The 19,985-nt window shown below is 40.9% G+C and overlaps 1 protein-coding gene across 3 annotated transcripts in view; it reads right to left on the minus strand.

Annotated features, from left to right (window-relative positions):
• LOC126416153 (protein croquemort-like) overlaps positions 1-19,985 on the minus strand; it is a 235,427-nt gene that overhangs the window by 85,410 nt on the left and 130,032 nt on the right. For all 3 annotated transcript variants that reach the window (XM_050083705.1, XM_050083703.1, XM_050083704.1), the window contains one exon: positions 12,636-12,842. In XM_050083705.1, the coding sequence (XP_049939662.1) occupies positions 12,636-12,842 (207 nt within the window). The remainder of the gene's footprint in view (positions 1-12,635; positions 12,843-19,985) is intronic.

The following is a 19,985-nucleotide window of genomic DNA, read 5'->3' on the forward strand; positions in this document are numbered from 1 at the left end:
TATTATTAGGGCTAGATGTCTTAAGAAAGGTGCAAATGTCGATCGTCTGACTCGATTACTGAATATGAAGTCGTTGATGACATGTTGGATATCCAATTCATACAAAATATCTCTGTGGGCATCTAGAACAGGCAAGTTGTTCAATAGCTTCTGCCCCATTGTTGATTGGAGATATGACTTCAGACGTTTAAGGGCACTAAATGACCATTCTGCTGTTGCTGTCATGATTGGAATTACTTGGAGAAGCTTAATGCACTTCACTGCTTCACATAACATTTCTCCAACTACAGGCTCTTGTGTAATGTACTTTCTTGCATCATACATGTTTTCTAAGACCAGCTTTTTTATCATCAATATCGGGTAACATATTCAAGTTAAGCCCAGTCTCTCAATTTCTAGCTCATTTCTGAAAAACTCAGTTGATTTTTTCAAATTTGTTTTGCCTCTCTTCACTAAAAGCAAGCACTCTTGTTCAACTGCAATGACCTGTGCGAGTCCAGTTGAAGCAAACCGCTTAGTAACGCAAGATTGCATCGTTTCACAAACTTCAATGTAAATAGCTTTGTAGTATTCCTTTACGGTTTTGAAAGTGTGCGGTGAGCTAGCTTCATTGTTTTCATACTTCTTTGGTATACTCTGATTCCGAGGAAGCAAAGGATCATCAACTTGTTAAGGGCTTTTCTTTTAAACACAATTCCCAAAAGTGTTCAAAACTATCACACCTTCCATTCAATATACAAATCAAGCCCTCACATATTTTTTCCAGATAAGCAACACTTAGATGAGGGCATTGAATTTTTTCACTGACGTCCTCTACTGGGTTCATTGCACGGCAATAAAGATGAAGAAAGAAGTACGTCTGGAATTGTAACATTGACTCAAGGTAGCCTGCACATTTGTAACCTGCCACTGTTTTGTCCTCTGCAGAAAATGTTTCAAAACACTCTAGAAGCTCTTCAGAGTTTTTCAATATTCTCAAGGTACTAGAAGCTAGCAGAGTCCATCAAGTCAGGCAAAAGGGTTATAGACCAGGTTGGTCATTGGCACACTCACAGTGTATGCTTCTGAAAAGTCCCATCCTTTTGTTGGATTCCCTTACAGTGTTTATTAAGTCCTTGGCTAAAGCCATAATATCCCTCACAGACTTAAGATGGCGGAGACTGTCTACAACTGCCAAGCCTAAATTGTGAGCAGTGCAGTGCACATAATGTGCTTTTGGTTGTACATCCAAAACTAAGTTTTTTAGTCCTTTGAACTTACCTCTCATATTCCAGGCACCACCATAGCACTGTCTCTTAAGTTATCCAGTGACAAATCAAGACGTGCAAAAACATCTTTTAAAATACTAAACAGAGTTTGTGATTCAGTGTTGGGGGTCTTGTATAAGCCAATAAAGCCTTCGTTGAATGGTTAAGGGAACATCGGCAGCGCGAATACAAAATGACAATTGTTTGTGAATCGAAGAATCACTCTTTTCATCAATCATAATAGAATAATGTTCGCTCTTCTTGATCGAAGCCAATACCTTTTTCAGCAAACACTTTTCTAGTAGATCAATGATCTCGTTTTGAATATCATTGGACATCCACTTACACACCGAATGCCCTAACCAATCTTTAAACTCAGGTATGTCATTCTTTTGGAGTTTCAGCGGTTGAAATCTGCCTTGTCAGCATAGAAATTGCACGGTAGTGAAAACTGTGTGAAGAGCTAAAAAGCCTTTCTTCATATCACTATCTAACTATTCATTCAATTGGGAGGCCACACTTCAGTTAGTGATAGAATTTAGTTTCAGAACACCTTCTTTATGCGCTAACGTATTTTCATGAAGATGGAATTTTTCCAAAGCCTTTTTTCCAGTTAGAAAACACTATGGAAGTAAATGCATCCTTTTTTGAAGAAAATTATCAGACTTAGCATCTGCCTCTTTGCAGGTTTTGCAAAAAACTTTTTCGGTAGATGCTTCATAGTCTAGCCATGTATATTTGATCAATTAAGACTTCTGAAATGATCTTCCCTTACCGGATTGTCTGGGTATCGGCTGTGAACGGTTTTCGGCTGAAGACGATGAAGCAACTGACGACAGTAATTGTTGGAGGACGAAGCAACTAACGACACAATAATTGTTGGAGGTTGACTTTAAGTATCATCAACTCCCAAGCGCACCTTTTTGGTAACAAATTTATCCATTGTAAACTTAATTCACAATACACTAAGAGAAAGAATAAAATATAGTCATATAAAATAGTCCACCAGACACTAAAGTCGGAACACTAAACACGTCTGCAGCATGCACTGAATGAAACTATCCAAACTGAATGACTGCGACAGCAGGGTGGGATTTATATAGCCGCAGTGTGAATGTCTAAGTATCAAGACGATGCAAGGCAGAGGGTTCCAGTCCTTTTCATGTCGCCACAGCCACAGCACTGGCCCGCTGGCGCCCGACTTTACCCGGAGGTTTGCGCACCGGGACAAATTCTAAGTGTGCCTGCAGCACCGTTAACACTATCATGATTCACACCACTCATTTTCAGTTAACCTGCTTACTACCGTAATAATTATTTGTTTTAACTCATTACTGAATGTATTTTAAAAGGTAACTGTCGTCAAACAAGGAAAATAATTCCAACATAATTTTGTGATTTTACAGAGCTTAATACAACTAGTAATTTTATTATATTATTGGGGAGGGGGGGGTCCATCCCCCAAAAGAATTTTTGAGGGGGCTCAGGCCCCCCTCAGGTCCAATAAAGTCGGCACCTGTGCCGACTGCTGTGAGTTGTGAAGTGACTTTGTATGAGGCAGAGAAGAAATAATACTCTCTTAAAACTAAGCAGCTTATGAAGTGAACTATAAGGGACAGTGAAATGAAAACAAGACAGCTGGAAAAAAAGTAAGTAAACTGTTTATTATTTCAATAGTAATTGCCATAACTGTAAATACATTTTTCCCCAATGACCATCAGTGCCCTCATGGTAAAATCTATGCGGTTGCCTATGGAACTATCATTGTACTGAATAGTGCATTTGTTCACCAAAAGCACATTGATGGCCACAACTGCCTTTCTTTAGACCTCCAAAAACATGGGAAACACATGTAGAGAGAAGGGATTTTATAGAGGATGTGTAAGGGCTCCCCAGCAAAACTTCTGTAGCATAGTTTAAACAACCTTGGCAAAATGTGTGTGTGTGTGTGTGTGTGTGTGTGTTTTTTGTGGTTTTAGGGCGCACAACTACAGTGGTCATTAGCGCCCAGACTAAATTGTGAATGCACTGCGAGGCACAATGTTAAAACAGCAACAAAAAATGACAACACTATAAAAGGCACATTAACAGGTAAGGCTGGGCTTCCCAATGTGTGGTCTGCGGACCCCTTATGGGTCTGCAGGCTCTCACTATGGGGTCCGCGGCCACCTTTCACCAAATCATGTAAAATAATGAGTAAAACTATTGAATAAAAATGTGAAAATCAAATTCATCACTATTTTATTTTGTTCGTGTGAAAAACATGTGTACTATTACTTGAGGTTGTATTTCCAAGCAGCCTTTGCAGTTCCTAAGTGAGAATGCATACACAGTTTAGTGTCAGAGAATGCGGCTTCTCTGACCGACTGTTTCGCTACAATACAGGGGGCGTTTCTGCACCGGCTCACGGCACTAGATGCGCTGAAACCTTTTACGCATTTGCGGAGCTAGCTTTGTCGACCTATCACAGTGCTCGCTGGCACATGTGAGGCCCCAGGCATAATTAAATGTTGAACTTGCTTTCTCAGTGCACTATCTATATTGTAAGTCGATTTTTGACCAGTTGATTACTTCTAACATGGATCAGTAGCTTAAGTCAGGATCATTGAAGAAGGGAGAATGAGAAGGGAGGACGACGAAAGGAAGAACAATCACAAGAAGCTCCACAGCTGGATTTAATAAGAGAAAACGCTGCAAGTACTCCATTGTTTGCAATATCCTGTGGAAGTGGAATAACCAAGAAGCGTAAGTACAACGAAAGCTATTTAGAAATGGCCTTTATGGAGACAATGGAGGGTAAAGCTAAGAGTGTAATTTGTGCACGAGTCCTCCTGAACAGTTCAATGGTTCCAGTTAAATTGCACCGTCATTTTGAAGGTACTCACCCAGATTTCCAGGCTAAAGACACCAATTTTTTCAAAAGGAAGAGTGCTGAACTAGCTGCTTCTCAGCATTGCATCAAAACTCATGCAAAAACAATTAATGAAAATTCATTAAAAGCTTCTTTCTTGGTTAGTTACAGAGTGGTAAAAACAGGCAAAGCTCATACCATTGCAGAAAATCTCATAGGGCCATGTGTTAATGATACTGTTTCTTGCATGCTAGACGAAAAGGCAGTAAAGCTTGTATCTTCGGTACCACGATCAAACAATACTGTCAAGAGATGCATTGTTGACATGTCAAATGATGTGAAAGATACTCTTGTTTCTCGCATCCAACACAATTTATTTTCTCTGCAGATAGATGAACCCACTGATGTTGCAGGATTATCGATTTTATTGGCTTTTGTCCATTATGAATATTCTGGATGTTTTGAGGAGGACCTCTTATTGTGCAGACCACTACCTGCCAACACAACAGGTGCTAAAATATTGCGTCTATTGGACGATTTTTTAATGCCTAATGAAGTTTGATGGTCTAACTGCACAGATAGTGCAAAAGCTTTGACGGGTCCTACAGTCAGAGCAATAACAAAAATAAAAGAAAACGCCAAGAATTGCAGCAGTAGTCATTGAGCTCTCCACAGATACACTTTAGCTACAAAACATATGTTTGTTCGTTCAAGAAAGTTTCAGACGAATCCTTTCAAATCATTAAGTACATAAAATCCAGGCCGTTGAAGTCAAGACTTTTCACAATACTGTGTGAAGATATGGGAAGCCTTCATCGTTCCCTTCTTTTCCATACAGAAGTGAGGTGGCTCTCACATAGGAATACACTCCCTCGGTTGTATGAATTAAGATTGGAAGTCTTAGCTTTCCTTTTGGAGCATAACATCAAATTAGGAGACCTTATTAATGATGAAAATTGGCAGTTTATAGTTGTCTATTTGTCAGACATTTTCGCCAAAATGAACTAAATGAATATTTCACTCCAAGGGCAAAGTGAAACAAAGGTCACGGCTATCGACAAAGTTCGAGCATTCAAGACGAAAATCAATTTATGGGCAGAGGATGTCAAGGAGGGGGAGGTCGAGTGTTTTCCTCTTCTCAAGGAGTTTTTGAAAAACAAAACATTGGCGCTTGGGAAGAATTTGTTTCATCAAATCCTAGAACATATCCGAAGCTTGACATCAGTGTTGGAGCATTATTTCCCAACAGCTGAAGATGAGAAGCTGCAGAAATACTAATGGGTGGTCAACCTATTCACTGTATCCAAAAAGCTGAACATTCTATCATCAAATGAATATGAGTTGTTGATAGAAATTGCCACAGACCCTACGTTGAAATCAAGTTTTGACATTGATGGTTACTCACACTTCTGGATCCATTTGGATAACAAGAAATACTATCCCCTTGTTGAAAAGGCAAAACGTGTACTACTTCCGTTTGCCACAACATACATGTGTCAATCTGGATTCTCGATCTATGCTGCCCACAAAACTAAGTACCGAAGCTGTCTAGATGCGGAACCAGAAATCCGTCTCCAGTTGTCAAGAACTGAACCCAACTTTTCAAAATTGTGTCAGCAGAAGCACTTTCAACCATCACATTAGGATTCCATTATTATTCCTACAGACTCCTCTATAGTAAAGAAGAAAGCATTTTTCTTTGTAGATGTTCAGTGAATGTACCTGAACTATAACTCTGTAGGAATTTTGTTTCTGTCTTCTATCATTTACAAAATAATTATTAACTGAATTCTGTTGGCATTGATATTTATTTTACGAAAATTAAAATGATCTCTAAAGGTAATTTTCTTCTTTATAATGTATTCCGTCCTCTCAGTTAAAAATATGGCCTGCCTATACTTCAATTACAATTACTTGCTATTGCTCTGACACTATATTGTGGCAACTGGCTGCGAGCGTACGCAAATGAGGAATTTTCACGTACCACCTTGTAAAAAGTAAACCACCTCTGCCAGAATTGTTTCCTTTGAGGAAAAAAAGTCTTACATTCTGTGAAATGCTAAGAGAGAGTGTTTGTTTGTTTGTTTCCCTAATTTGTTTACAGTCGAAGCTGACTGCCATGATATAGTGTCCAAGTAGTAGTTGAAGTTGTCAGCTGTGACTAAACTGTTGCCACACCACTGGCCGTTGTGGCCAAGCTGTTCTAGGCGCTTCAGTCTGGAACCGCGCGACTGCTACGGTCGCAGGTTCGAATCCTGCCTCGGGCATGGATGTATGTGATGTCCTTACATTAGTTAGGTTTAAGTAGTTCTAAATTCTAGGGGACTGATGACCCCAGATGTTAAGTCACACAGTGCTCGAGCCATTTCAACCATTTTTTTTTGTTGCCACGCCACCTGCTAGCTCCCGGCTATGGACTGCCAACTGCCATTCAGTAGATATGCAAAGACATAAAAATAACTAGACTTTCCGAGCAGTTTACATGGGCACAAAAATCTATTGTGGAGCTGGACAAAGGATTTATAAAAGCAGATTTCCAGAATCGATTTTGAAGTGGTTACCTGACCAACTAAACGCGGAACTGGGACATCGGCTTACGAAACCCAGTTTTGGAAACGCATGTAAACTGGACGAATATATTCCCACACATTGCACAACAGATGTCACAATAGTCCTCTAAAGGCAATTCCCTGGCCTCTTTTCTTTCGTGATGTGTTTGTCTCCCGAATCATGGGACTGCAGCTTTACTTCACAGCCGTGCGGAATGGCCGCGCAGTCTAGGGCGCCATGTCGTCGTGGATTGCGCGGCCGCTCCCACTGGAGATTCGAGTCCTCCCTTGGGTGTGTGTGTGTGTGTGTGTGTGTGTGTGTGTGTGTGTGTGTGTGTGTGTGTGTGTGTGTGTGTGTGTGTGTTTTGTCCTTAACAGAAGTTAAACTTAGGTTAATAGTGTGTAAGACAAGGGACTGATGACCTCAGTGGTTAAGTCCCATAGACTTCGCATACATTTGAACATTTTTCTTCGGATTTCACAACCCCCCCCCCCCCCCCCACGACTTTAACGAAATGTGCGTACTCCTTACACAAGAGTAGTCAAACAGTGGGCGTGAACAGACCACAAGCGGCAGCTTGTCAACAGCGAACAATTTGGACGTGATGAGTGCTCTTGGAGGAAGGCAGCTCCAACGTGTAAAATGTCAATTACCAAGTAATTTTAGTCAGGCTATAGTGTATTGAACAAAGGAAGTAAATTCCCTAGTAAGTATCAGGATACAGTGGGAATTCAAATTGGATCGTTAATTTCAAGTTGTTTTCATTCATCTCCATACCAAAGACTATCGATACTTCAGGGGGGGGGGGGGGGGGGGAGGGGGTCAATGCAAACATGGTGCTTACATTAAGAAGCTTTTGGTTCCCATGGGTTTCGCTCTGAAATTTAAAGTTACTGTGCTCTTGACTGACTAGGGGTCTGCCATGGATTTTCGACTGAAGAAGGGGTCCTCCAGCTGAAAAGGTTGGGAAGCCCTGAGGCAAGGGATTAAAAGAAAACAGCAGAATCAAATGTCCTGTGACAGGTTTGTCAAGTGAATAAAACGAAGAACGTGAGCAGCTGCTCCTGGGTCATCCACTAAAATTTCATCCAGAGTACATGGCAGACCAAGATCAATGCGCAGTGCATTAAAATTTGGACAGGATGTTAAAATATGGTGTACAGTCAGCAACTGCCCACATGGGCAGAACGGCGCCAGCACAGCCATCAGCAGATGGCTGTGGCTGAACCGGCAGTGTCCAATCTGTAACCGGGCCATAACGACCTCCTGCCGCCGAGAAGGGCGTGAAGAGGTTGTCCAAGCCACGGGGAGAGGTTTCAAGGCCCGAAGCTTGTTTTCAGTAAGTGTAGACCAATCGGCATGCCACAGCGATAAAATGCACTGACAAATGACCCTACTAAAATCAGATGAAGGCACACAACAAGAAGCTGTCCAAGGCTGGAGGACCGCAGCCTTGGCTGCGGCATCTGCAGCTCAGTTCCCAGGGATACCGATATGGCCAGGAACCCACATGAGGGTAGCCGGAGAATTATCGTCCACCAGCTGCTGAAGAGAGCGTTGGATCCGGTGCACGAAAGGGTGAATTGGATACGGATCACTGAGGCTCCGGATGGCGCTCAGGGAATCAGAGCAGATGACATAAGCAGAATGTCAGTGGCGGAGGATGTAAAGAACAACCTGACAGGGCAAATAGCTCAGCTGTGAAGACCGAACAATGGCCATGGAGCCGCTATTTGAAACTGTGTGCCCAACAATAAAAGAATACCAGATACCGTCAATGGTCTTAGAGCCATCTGCATTAATGAAGATCGTGTTAGCGAACTTCGAACGAAGTTCGACAAACCACGAGCGGTATACCGAAGTTGGGGTAACCTCCTTTGGGAGCGAGCTGAGGTCAAGGTGAACGCGAACCTGAGCCTGGAGCCAAGGTGGCGTTTGGCTCTCACCCACTCTGAAGGTTGCAGGGAGTGGAAAATAAAGGTGCTGAAGGATGCGACAAAAGCTAACTCCAGGGGGTAGCAGGGCAGATACATACAACTCGTATTGACGGTCGAGAGAGTCGTCAAATAAGGAACGATAAGACGGGTGGTCGGGCATTGATAATAGCCGATAGGCATACCGACAAAGCAGTATATTGTGCCGGTAGGTTAGTGGCAATTCACCGGCTTGACTCTCGACAAGACTAGTATAGAATGCTCCGATCGCAAGACATAACCCCCAATGTTGTATAGAGTTGAGGCGGTGTAAGATGGACTGCCGTGCAGAGGAGTATACAAAGCTCCCATAATCCAGCTTTGAGCGGCCGATCGCCCAATATAAGCGAAGTAGGACAGTTCGATCCGCTCCCCATGATGTACCGCTGAGAACACAGAGGACATTTAGGGAACGGGTACAACGAGCAGCCAAATATGACACATGTGGAGACCAGCTAAGTTTCCTGTCAAATGTAAGACCTAAAAAATTTGTTGTCTCCACGAATGGGAGAGCAATGGGACCGAGATGTAAGGACGGTGGGAGAAACTCTTTGTAGCGCCAGAAGTTAATACAGACCGTCTTCTCGGCAGAAAAATGGAAGCCACTGGCGACACACCAGGAGTAGAGACGGTCAAGACAACGCTGAAGACTGTGCTCCAGTAATCATGTACGCTGTGCGCTGCAGTAGATGGTAAAATCGTCCACAAAAAGGGAGCCTGATACATCATCTGGGAGGCAATCCATTATTGGATTGATCGCTATGGCGAAGAGAGCGACGCTCAAAACTGAGCCTTGTGGCACCCCTTTCTCCTGGCAAAAGGCATCGGACAGGACAGAACCCACACACACCCTGAACTGTCGATTCATTACAAATGCACGAATAAAAAGAGGGAGGTGACCGCGAAGGCCCCATGTATGCATGGTGTGGAGAATGCCCACCCTCCAACAGGTGTTGTAAGCTTTCTCCAAATCAAAGAACACAGCCACTGTCTGGCGCTTCCGCAAGAAGTTATTCATAATGAAGGTCGACAAGGTAACCAGATGGTTAACAGCAGAGCGGCGCCTACGAAATCCACATTGTACATTGGTAAGTAGGCGTTGAGATTCGAGCAGCCAAACCAAACTAGAGTTAACCATTCGTTCCATCACCTTACAGACACAGCTGATAAGGGAAATGGGTCGATAACTGGAAGCCAAGTGCTTGTCCTTCCCCTGCTTAGGAATTGGGAAAACAATAGATTCGCGCCAGCATGTGGGAACATGACCCTCAATCCAGACGCGATTATAAGTACTGAGAAGAAAACCTTTACCCGCAGGAGAAAGGTTCTTCAGCATCTGAACATGAATAGAATCAGGCCCTGGAGTGGAAGACCATGACTGGGCAAGTGCACTTTCGAGTTCCCGCATGGTGAATGAGGCATTATAACTCATTATTCGAGGAGCGGAAGTTAGATGGCCTTGCCTCCTCTGCCTGTTTTCGGGGGTGGAAGGCAGGGTGGTAATGAGTGGAGCTCGAAACCTCTGTGAAAAATCAGCCGAAGGCATTGGAGACATCCTCAGGGGCCACAAGGACGTCATTCGTGACCGTCAAGCCAGAAACTGGTGAGGGGACCTTAGTGCCAGATAGCCGGCGCAGGCTATCCCCGACAACAGGAGTGAAACTGTTGAAGGAGTTTGTGAAAGCAGCCCAGCTGGCTTCCTTGCTTTCTTTAATAACACGACGACACTGCGCATGTAATCGTTTATAATTAAAACAATTCGCCATTGTAGGGTGGCGTTTAAAGGTGCGTAAAGCACGTCGACGAGCACCTATAGCGTCTCTACATGCTGCGGTCCACCAGGGGACCGGTACATGACATTGAGAAGAAGTAGTATGAGGGATGGAATATTCAGCAGCAGTGAGAATGACTTCCGTGAGGTGTGTGACCCGACTATCGCAGCTTGTGAAGTTTTGATCCTGAAATGTCGCCCTGGAAGAGAAGAGCCCCCAGTCTGCTTTAGAGATGTTCCAACTAGTTGAGCATGGAGATGGGGTATGATGCAGGAGATGGATAACACAAGGGAAGAGGTTGCTCGAATACATATCAGAAAGAGCGTACCACTCAAACTGACGTCCAATTTGGTAGTACATATAGAAAGGTCTAAATGGGAATAGGTGAGAGTTGTGTCCAAAAGAAAAGTAGGGGCACCAGTATTGAGGCAGACAAGATTGAGGTGGTTGAAAAGGTCTGCTAACAGGAAGCCTCTCAAGCAGGATGCTGGAGAGCCCCAAAGGGGATGGTGGGCATTGAAGTCTCCAGTCAACAAAAATGGTGCAGGTAGCTGAGCAATAATTTGCATCATGTCTGCCCTAGTAACGGCAGACGATGGAGTGTAAACAGTAAAAACAGAAAATGTGAAAGTGGGGAGAGTAATACGGACGGCAACTGCCTGCAGATCGGTGTGCAATGTGATGGAATCGTAGTAGATATCATCCTGGACCAGCAACATAACCCCTCCATGAGCCGGAATACCTGCCACAGGGGGTAGGTCAAAACGCACAGAGGTATAGTGTGCCAAGTCAATACAATCACATGGGCATAGCTTTGTTTACTGGAGAGCTACTACGAACGAACAGTGCAAGCGTAGCAGCAACGTTAAGTCCTCTCGGTTGGAGCGAATGCCGCGAATATTCCAATGAAGAAGTGCCATCGTGAGAAGAAAAAGGAGAAGCAAGAAGCGGTCACCTCGAAGGCCGCTAAGGGCCTGGCTTCAAGCAAGCACTGCTGTCGCTATCAATAGGTGGATTTTCAATAGGTTCGTCGGCCACCATGTTAAGATGGTCGGGAGGGGGAGCTTCATCCGCTGGTGAAGGGCCAGATGTTCAGCTACCAGCAGTGCGGCCAGGCGAAACGGATGATGGCCTGGGGCGGCAACCGCTGGGTGGCACAGGAGAAGAAACGCGCCATGGCGCAGAAGGAGAACTTTTCTTCCTATGAGCCCTCTTGGAAGGTCGTTTAGTCAAAGTATTGGTCAAACTGGGAGTTCGGGGTACGTAAGAAGTCTTCACGGGACGGTTCCTTCTTGAAGGCCCATGCATCTGACTTCTGTGTCTTGGCCTTGGCAGAAGCTGATGAAGGTGCTTGTGTCTTAGAGGTGACGAGAGGAAGAGGAGACGTTGACCGGGCAATTTTAGCACTGGCCGAACGTACGACCGGAGCGCTAAAGGTCAGATCGCATATCTGCGTCAATACCTCCCTGGTGCATGCCTGGGTACACTGATGGTTCCGAAGGCAATTGGAAACATTTTTCCATGAAGGCATTGGCTGTCTTATCTCACAGTGGAATAAATGTCTTAACAGTTATGGTGATTACTTTTGAAATAATGAACCGTTTACTTTTTTCCATCTCTTTTTTTTTAATTTGACTGCCTCTTATAGATGATTCATTTCTTTATTTTCAAAGTTGAAATGAGCATTTTCATCTCATTATAGTGGATGAACAACTTAGTAATTTGAGGAGCAGCCATAAATATAAAGAAATAAATAAAGTTACGTAACCGTTTGTCTCGTTGCAGGTATGCGTTTGCAGTACAAGTACACATCAAAGTACCTGTGCCACAGTATTGTAGCATGTTGCTACAGGAGGAAAAGAAAAAGGAGGTTCACTGATAAAATGGGATGTCATTTGGTAATTCATTTTCGGCAGAAGTGGAAATATTGCAACCTTGTCATGTCAATTCTTAGGACTTCTTTAGCTGCCTGGATCGGCCTGACACAGCTGCAAAATTTCCATAATGAATTAACGCACAGTACTACTATTCATCAATAGGCTGCACTAGTTTGCTGTAGTTGCTGTTGCATTTGGTATTGGTCTGTGGCATGGGTATTACAATGTGCACTGCAACTGCAGGCTTGCACCTACAAACAAACAAAACTTTAATTACCTAACTTTATTCTTCAATGTAATAATTTAAACTTTTATGATTAGTACTCATAAAAATTCAAAATGCAAAGATGCTTGTACATACTTACATCAACAAAGTATCCAAACTGCTTAAATGGTATTGAAATAGACGTGTTCAATTTATTTACAACATCCAGTATTGGGTCCTGGTAACCATCAAACAACAATTCTCTCACAGTCTTGTTTATAAACATTCCTTCTCCAGACACAGTCAACAAGGATGATAGTAAAACTCGTTCCACAGGTCCCATCAAACGAGCTAGGTAATTAAGAGTCTGGAAAAGACAGGAAACATTTTCAGAATTTTCACAGTGTTACTGCTTCAGACTATCACTCAATCAGTTGCTCAATTTTCAAGTTCGTTATGGTACTAGGTACAACTGAAATGATAAGCTAGAACTACGTAGAGAACTTTTAATACGAGAAAGTCCATTCTATATATACTTCGACTGTGAAGCAAGCCTGATAAGAGCTCAGAATCCCTGTGATGCAGGTGAATATTTGATAAGATCATGCTCCATAATATTGTTTAACTTAGCATAGCTTAATAAAAGAAATTTTAATCCATAAACTGGAAACAACGTCAAGAGATCTTTAAAGATTCTCATGAAACTAAAATAAATTAAATGGTGGAGTTCATTACGTAACAAGTCAATGAAGTACTTCAAGGGCAGCTTTTTACCAGTGAGTAGGTTAACAGCTTAGCTTCACGAACTACACCTAAGGAGGGGTACGAACTCTTGTAGACATTAATGTAGTATCAAAAATAGAATTCCCTTCTTACATTAGGCAAACCATCTCATCCTGGGGTCTGAGTGACCTTCCCTTCCTTTTTAACCTCACTCAACCTATCCCCCTCTCCTCCTCAAGAAAAAAATTAACTGTTCTAGAAGCTAGGATAGTTCTTGTACTTTTATGCATAACTACTGGCAGCACTAAATATTTCACCTCCTGATGGCAAGTGATGGCCAGTAACTTCCTCTCTGAATTTAACTGAGTATTAATGTAGGAAACAGGTCATCATTTTTAAGTAAATGGGAACTACTACCTGAAATGTTCAGCAAACTATCCTAAATAATATCTGAGGTACTACTCTCTCTCTCTCTCTCTCCAATAATTCCACCTCCTTATAAATTAACAGCCTAGAGAGCAATTGCTTATGTGATAATGAAAGCCACAACTACGACACATGTAAAGATCATAGACAGCTCAGGAATAACTTAACGAAAATGCCCACATTATATAAATCTCCCGTAAGTTTTAGACAATAGGTTTTACGTATTTCCTCATGCTGTATTGTTATTGATATTTCTTTGTGTATGTAGAATTGAATGAACTCTTTTCTTTTTTTCCTAAGATAAATGATAGACCAAATCAAATAATGGAAAATCCAGAACAGAAAATGACAATATTATGAAAAGGATAGATTGCTACTCGCCATATAGCAGAGATGTTGAATCGCAGATAGGCACAACAAAAACTAAACATATAAGCTTTTGGCCAGAAGGCCTTCTTCCAAAACAGACAACACACACACACATCTTCATCTTCACTGGAACACAGCTCACACACATGACCACTGTCTCTGGCTACCGGGGATAAACTCTACTCTGGCCACAACAGCCAGAGATGGTGGTCACATATGCGAGAGCTGGGTTTCCGTGAATGTGGATAGATGTATGTATGTTGTCAATTTCGGAAGAAGGCCTCCTGGCTGGAAGCTTGTGTGTTTAGTAGGCTTTTTGTTGTGCCTGTCTGCGACTCGACATCTCTGCTAAATGTTGAGTAGCAGTCTCTCCTTTTCATAATAAGTGGCAGACCATTTGCTGAGAACAAATAATGTTTCTGAATATTTCATTTCTGCATTTCCCATTGTTGTAGCTATGTTGGCCTTGATTATGATTGATAGATCATCAGGAAAGCTTATCAGTCGAAGGTGGAAGGTCATTTATATATAACAAGAACAGGAGTGATCCCAGAAATTTACCCTGTGGCATTCCAGTAACAATGTGTCCTCACTCAGATGGAGATTCATCACGACAGCTGTATGAGATATTTAACACGACCCTTTGCTTCCTATCAATTAAATATGAAATTAAACATTTATTTATTCTACTTAGAAAGTCAAAGAGTTTACGTTTCTCAAACAGAATGTTGTGATTTGCAGGTAGTTAAATGCTGTAGACAGAGCACAACAAATTCCAGCCAGATTTTTTCATAAATCGTCAGCAAAATGGTAGACTGCATGTTCAATGGATATGCCCTTCTGGAGTACAAACTGCGACTGACTCCTATTTGCAAATATTCTTAACCATTCTTAAATGCATACCCTTTTTCCAAATTTTTTGAGAAATAAGTTAATAATGTAACTGGTCAACAGTTATTAAAACCTGCCTTACTGTCTTTCTCATAGAGGTGTCTAATAATGGCATAGTTTAGCGTATCTAGAAAGATACCCTGTGAATGAGGTGCATTAAATATATATGACTGAGTATAGCAGGTATACCTGAAGAATATGCTTTTAATATTTTGTTTGAAATGTTATCAATCCACTGAGAATTTTTACTTTTAAGAGACTTAATTATTTACCCAATTTCTCTGGAAGAAACTTGAGTAATCTCTGACTGGAAGCTTGTGGTACTGATTGTTGCATATATTGCAATGCTTTACCTTTTGACGTGGCTGTACCTAAACTCCCAGTTATATTTAGTCTTCAATTTCTAAATATGCTTGCTAGATGTATGGAATCATTTAATATTTCATCATTATTATCTTGAAATATTGCAGTGTCTCATTCCTTGACAGACTTTCTGGCTTTTCTTCTTATTTCATTTTAATTTCAGAGTTAAAAATCTGATATTATCCGCAAGCCCTTTGGTTTCATCTTATAATTTTTCTCAATAAAGAACAATACCTTCAACAATAGTCTAGATCAGGGCTAGCAGCTGTTACTGCTCAAAATGGTTCAAATGGCTCTGAGCACTATGGGACTTAACTTCTGAGGTCATCAGTCCCCTAGAACTTAGAACTACTTAAACCTAACTAACCTAAGGACATTACACACATCCATGCCCGAGGCAGGATAGGCTGGGACCCAAGAGCAGAGATTAAATTTATAATCTTCATTGTTACAATTTTTTTACTTCTTTGACTATGTCAAATTATGAGATTGTGGTTTGATTGGGATGTGACAATTTGGTTGCAATGTGACTGGCAAAGGCAATGAATGTGAAAACAAACACCTGGTTATGGTGACAGACAGCTTAGCCCAAAGCCTAGGTTGAGTTGGAACACAACAGTTTGACTCATAAAATTAAATGAATAATCTTTGTTATCAATTTTTTTCTTCTGAATATGCCACAAATTATGCATTTGTGGTTAGGTTGGGATTTAATACCATGGCATAAATTAAATTAATAATCTTGGTTGTCAAAATATATGCCCATTTTTTCCAATATGTTATGATTTCAGAGGCTGTGATATACTGACGTGATATTGTGACAATATCCTTCAAAACAAGTTATCTGCTCGCTGCTCTCTCACCAGCTGCATAGAACCTGCAGCTGACACACCCTCTTTTCTTCCTAGCACACCTCGCGGCAAGTGCTGAAAACACTGCTTGCACAGAACATGTAAGTACACCCCTGGCCCTGGTCTAGAGTTTTATCATACTTTTCATAATTTGAAAGCAGCTGCACATCTGTACTTATTCTCTCCATATGGTACATTTGTTCAATGATACTTCAATGTCTTCTCATCCACAGTTCCTATGACCGACCACTGGTACCATAAGTCATGATTTTCATTGGGACACAGCTGTGAAGGGCACAGACAAATTTACTTAGAAATATGTTGAACCTGGAATTTGCATCCATTACTTAATCCTAGCTGATGCTTTTGTAGTTTCCTTCTGAAAGTTTGTGGTGTGATTTCATTAACTATTCCTTTGGCTTTCCTAGTTGATAGACAGTTTGGAGTTGTTATGTTGTCTACAATAGTTAATTGATATTGAAATCTTAAAGTTTAACATGGTTTCAATTTTTTGACTACTTCTGAAAATTTCCCAGTGGGAACCTGCAAAGAGTAATAACTTCACGCCTTCCTAGATCATTTATGTATAATAAGATTACGAACTTCACTGAAGTTAATAGTCATCAACTGAAACAAACACAGATAGTGATCAGACAGAAGATATAATTATTAACTAAGGTGAAAGCCAAGGGTGTGGACTATCTCCTGCCGTTTTTAATATTTACACTGACTTTATTCTTCATACATGGAATTGTACAGTAAAGAAAGGAATTAAGATAGCAAATGATGAGAACATGAATATTATATACTTATTTTGTAAATAAAACCGCCTTCTCTTGCTGCAACTTAAGTTATTTTTCCCAGACACATTTCGCCTTTTTGTTACTCTAAGGCATCTTCAATGGGATCTATAACGGTACAGTTTCATTATTGTTAGATTATCAAACAGTTCACTTTGCATTTTCTTACGTAAATAACTAATTGCTTACAGTTCGCTGGGATGTGAGTTTCCTCTCATTTGGTCCGGAGATTGCACAACCACATTATTTCCAAAATATAAGCACAATTTTGTATTCCAAACTTTTTCACACTGTTCAGGATGTTTCTTTTTCTTTTTTTCTTAGGTTAAGTTTGTGTGTGCGCACGGAGGGGTTGCTTGTTTAGAGTTCAAGAGCACTGAATATGAATGTAATAACTTTTAGAGTGTGGTTGAAACTTTTGGTTTCAATGTTCTGTGGAGGGGTTCATGGACTACTACTACTACTACTACTACTACTACTACTACTACTACTACTACTACTATGATGATATTAATCCTCTTCAGGAGCATTATCCCATTATTTAATGAATTATTTGGCGAGTGTACTTTATCATTCAACAGGGTTTTTCTTTCTGCTTTGGTTTTCTGCATGTGGTAATTTCCTTGCAGTGTTAGGTGGTGGTTTTTTATCATTGATTCTAATTATTTCCACATCTTCTCCAGTGGTTGATTTGCGGTTATGTTCTCTTAGGTGTTCTGCAAATGTGAAGGGTTTTGTCCCGTACTTCCAGGCTATCATGTTTTCTTTGTGTCTGACATCAAATGTTTCCTCTGTTTGTCCTATGTACCTGCCTTCACAAGTGCCACACTGTAGTTGACATACCTGCTTTCTGGTACATGTCTGTTTTTGTCAGTTTTGGGATGTATTTTTGTATAGAACTGTCTCCTGTATGTGCTATGTTTATTCCCTGCCATTTGAAAATGTTGGTGATTTTATGTGTGAGTTTGTGTTTGTATGTCATTGTATACCGTCTTGTGGTTTTTCCCCCCATCTTTTTCTGATTGTTCTGTATGGTTGTTATGGTACTGAGTGTTTGTGTTTGGTTCTGGTGTGGTGGTCTGCAAACTCTCACATAAAATCAATATTTGAAAAGACAGGTAATAAACATAACATACACAAGAGAGGGTTTTATATAAAAATATGCCCCAAAACTTACAAAAAACAGACACAAATACCAGAAAGCAGGTATATATCAACTACAGTGTATCACTTTTGAAGCAAGGCGCATACGACAAACTGGTAGAAAGTTTGATGTCAGACACAAAGAACACATGAGAGTCTGAAAGTATGGGACAAACCACTTCACATTAGCAGAACACCTAAGAGAACATAACCGTGCAAACCAACCACTGGAGAAGCAAAAACAATTAGAATCAACAATAAAAAAAAAACACTTAACCATGCAGGGAAATTACCACGTAGAGAAAACCAAAGCAGAAAGAAAACCCCTGTTGAATGATCGAGTACACATGCCGAACAATTCACTGTTTACACTTATAGATAAAATAATGGAATAACGTTCCTAAAGAAGACTAATATTATCATTATCATAATAACAATATCACCCAACACTTTTCACTCACTTGTCCATGAACTACTCCACAGAACATTGCAACCAAAACAGCTATTACATTGGGTTGTCGGGTGTTCTGCCGGATATCAGCGTCGTACTTGCACGATATTTCTGTCACGTAGCTCATAACCTTCATCAGGTGCAACCTGAGAGGTCTCAGGTCGCACCTGATGAAGGTTACGAGCTACGTGACCTAAATATCGTGCAAGTACGATGCTGATATCCGGCAGAACACCCGACAACCCAAGACGTCATTAGATCGCCGGGAAAGCCTGAAGAACACACACACAAACAAACAAACAAAGTGTGCGCGCGCGCAGAAGTTAGTTTTAAACGTATACTTTGTTTGTTAGGTTGGCAACATACAGGTATACAAAACAAAAAGGAGGAAATACATAAAGAAGTTACGATGTTCACGATGATGATGATGATGATTATTATTAGTGTTTTAGGGCGCACAACAACGAGGTTATCAGCGCCCGACGATGTTCACATTTTTAAATTCATTGTTCGAACAAATAGCTATAACTAGTGGCAAAAAGAATAACAGTACACCACAAAAAAGGAGAAACACGGTGAACAGTGTGAGAAAGTTAGGAACACAAAATTGTGGTTATGTTTTGGAAATAAAGTGGTAGTGTGATCTCCAGACCAGATGAGACGAAGTGCAGAGCCCAGCAAATTAAGTAATTACTTATTTACATAAGAAAATGCAAAGTGAACGGTTTGATAATCTAAAAACAACAAAACTGTATCATTATAGAGCTCACTGAAGATTCCTTAGAGCAAGAAAAAGGCTAAACGTGTCTGGGAAAAATAAATTAAGCTGCAGCAAGAAAAGGCAGTTTTACTTACAAAACAAGTAATTCTGTGCTTGCTGCGGCAGATGACCACGCAAACAAACCTGTTACATGAATAGTTTTGACAACTGACTGACCAGTCGTTTTGTTCTTCAGTCAGTTTTTTTAGTTTTTTCGGTTAAATGAGAAAGGTCTCTGCGGCCACGTCACCTGCATGTACATTTTTCACTCACTGTCCGGATGTGAGTAGTTTCACTCAATGTGAGAAAATCTAATGACAAGTCTTTGATGAATATGTCTCTTATAGCAATGTTTTCACACAGACTCTGGGTCTGAGAGATTTCACTACATGGATCACAAGGAACGCACACACAATCTGACATGGCTAAATTCAATTTTTATTTAATGGACATCATCACTCCTTTATGGTAAAATGAAATGCAAACATTTGCTCAATTTGTTCCTTTCTTCTTCACGTATACTTAAGGGAACTTTAATGCTCAACTTTGTACCCCTAACAATACATCAATTCAATTAGTTATATGTTAGTTTGCATCCTGAACCACAGCAATACAATAATCAATTTTAAGTGATGAAAAGAAGTAGTCTATTGAGTACATAATTAAACTGATATGTATAACTCTTTATTTTAACTTCAACAATGTGGGAAAAGACAGATTGCCACTTACTGTA

This window comes from Schistocerca serialis, chromosome 8 (genome assembly GCF_023864345.2).
Source record: "Schistocerca serialis cubense isolate TAMUIC-IGC-003099 chromosome 8, iqSchSeri2.2, whole genome shotgun sequence".
NCBI lineage: Eukaryota > Metazoa > Arthropoda > Insecta > Orthoptera > Acrididae > Schistocerca > Schistocerca serialis.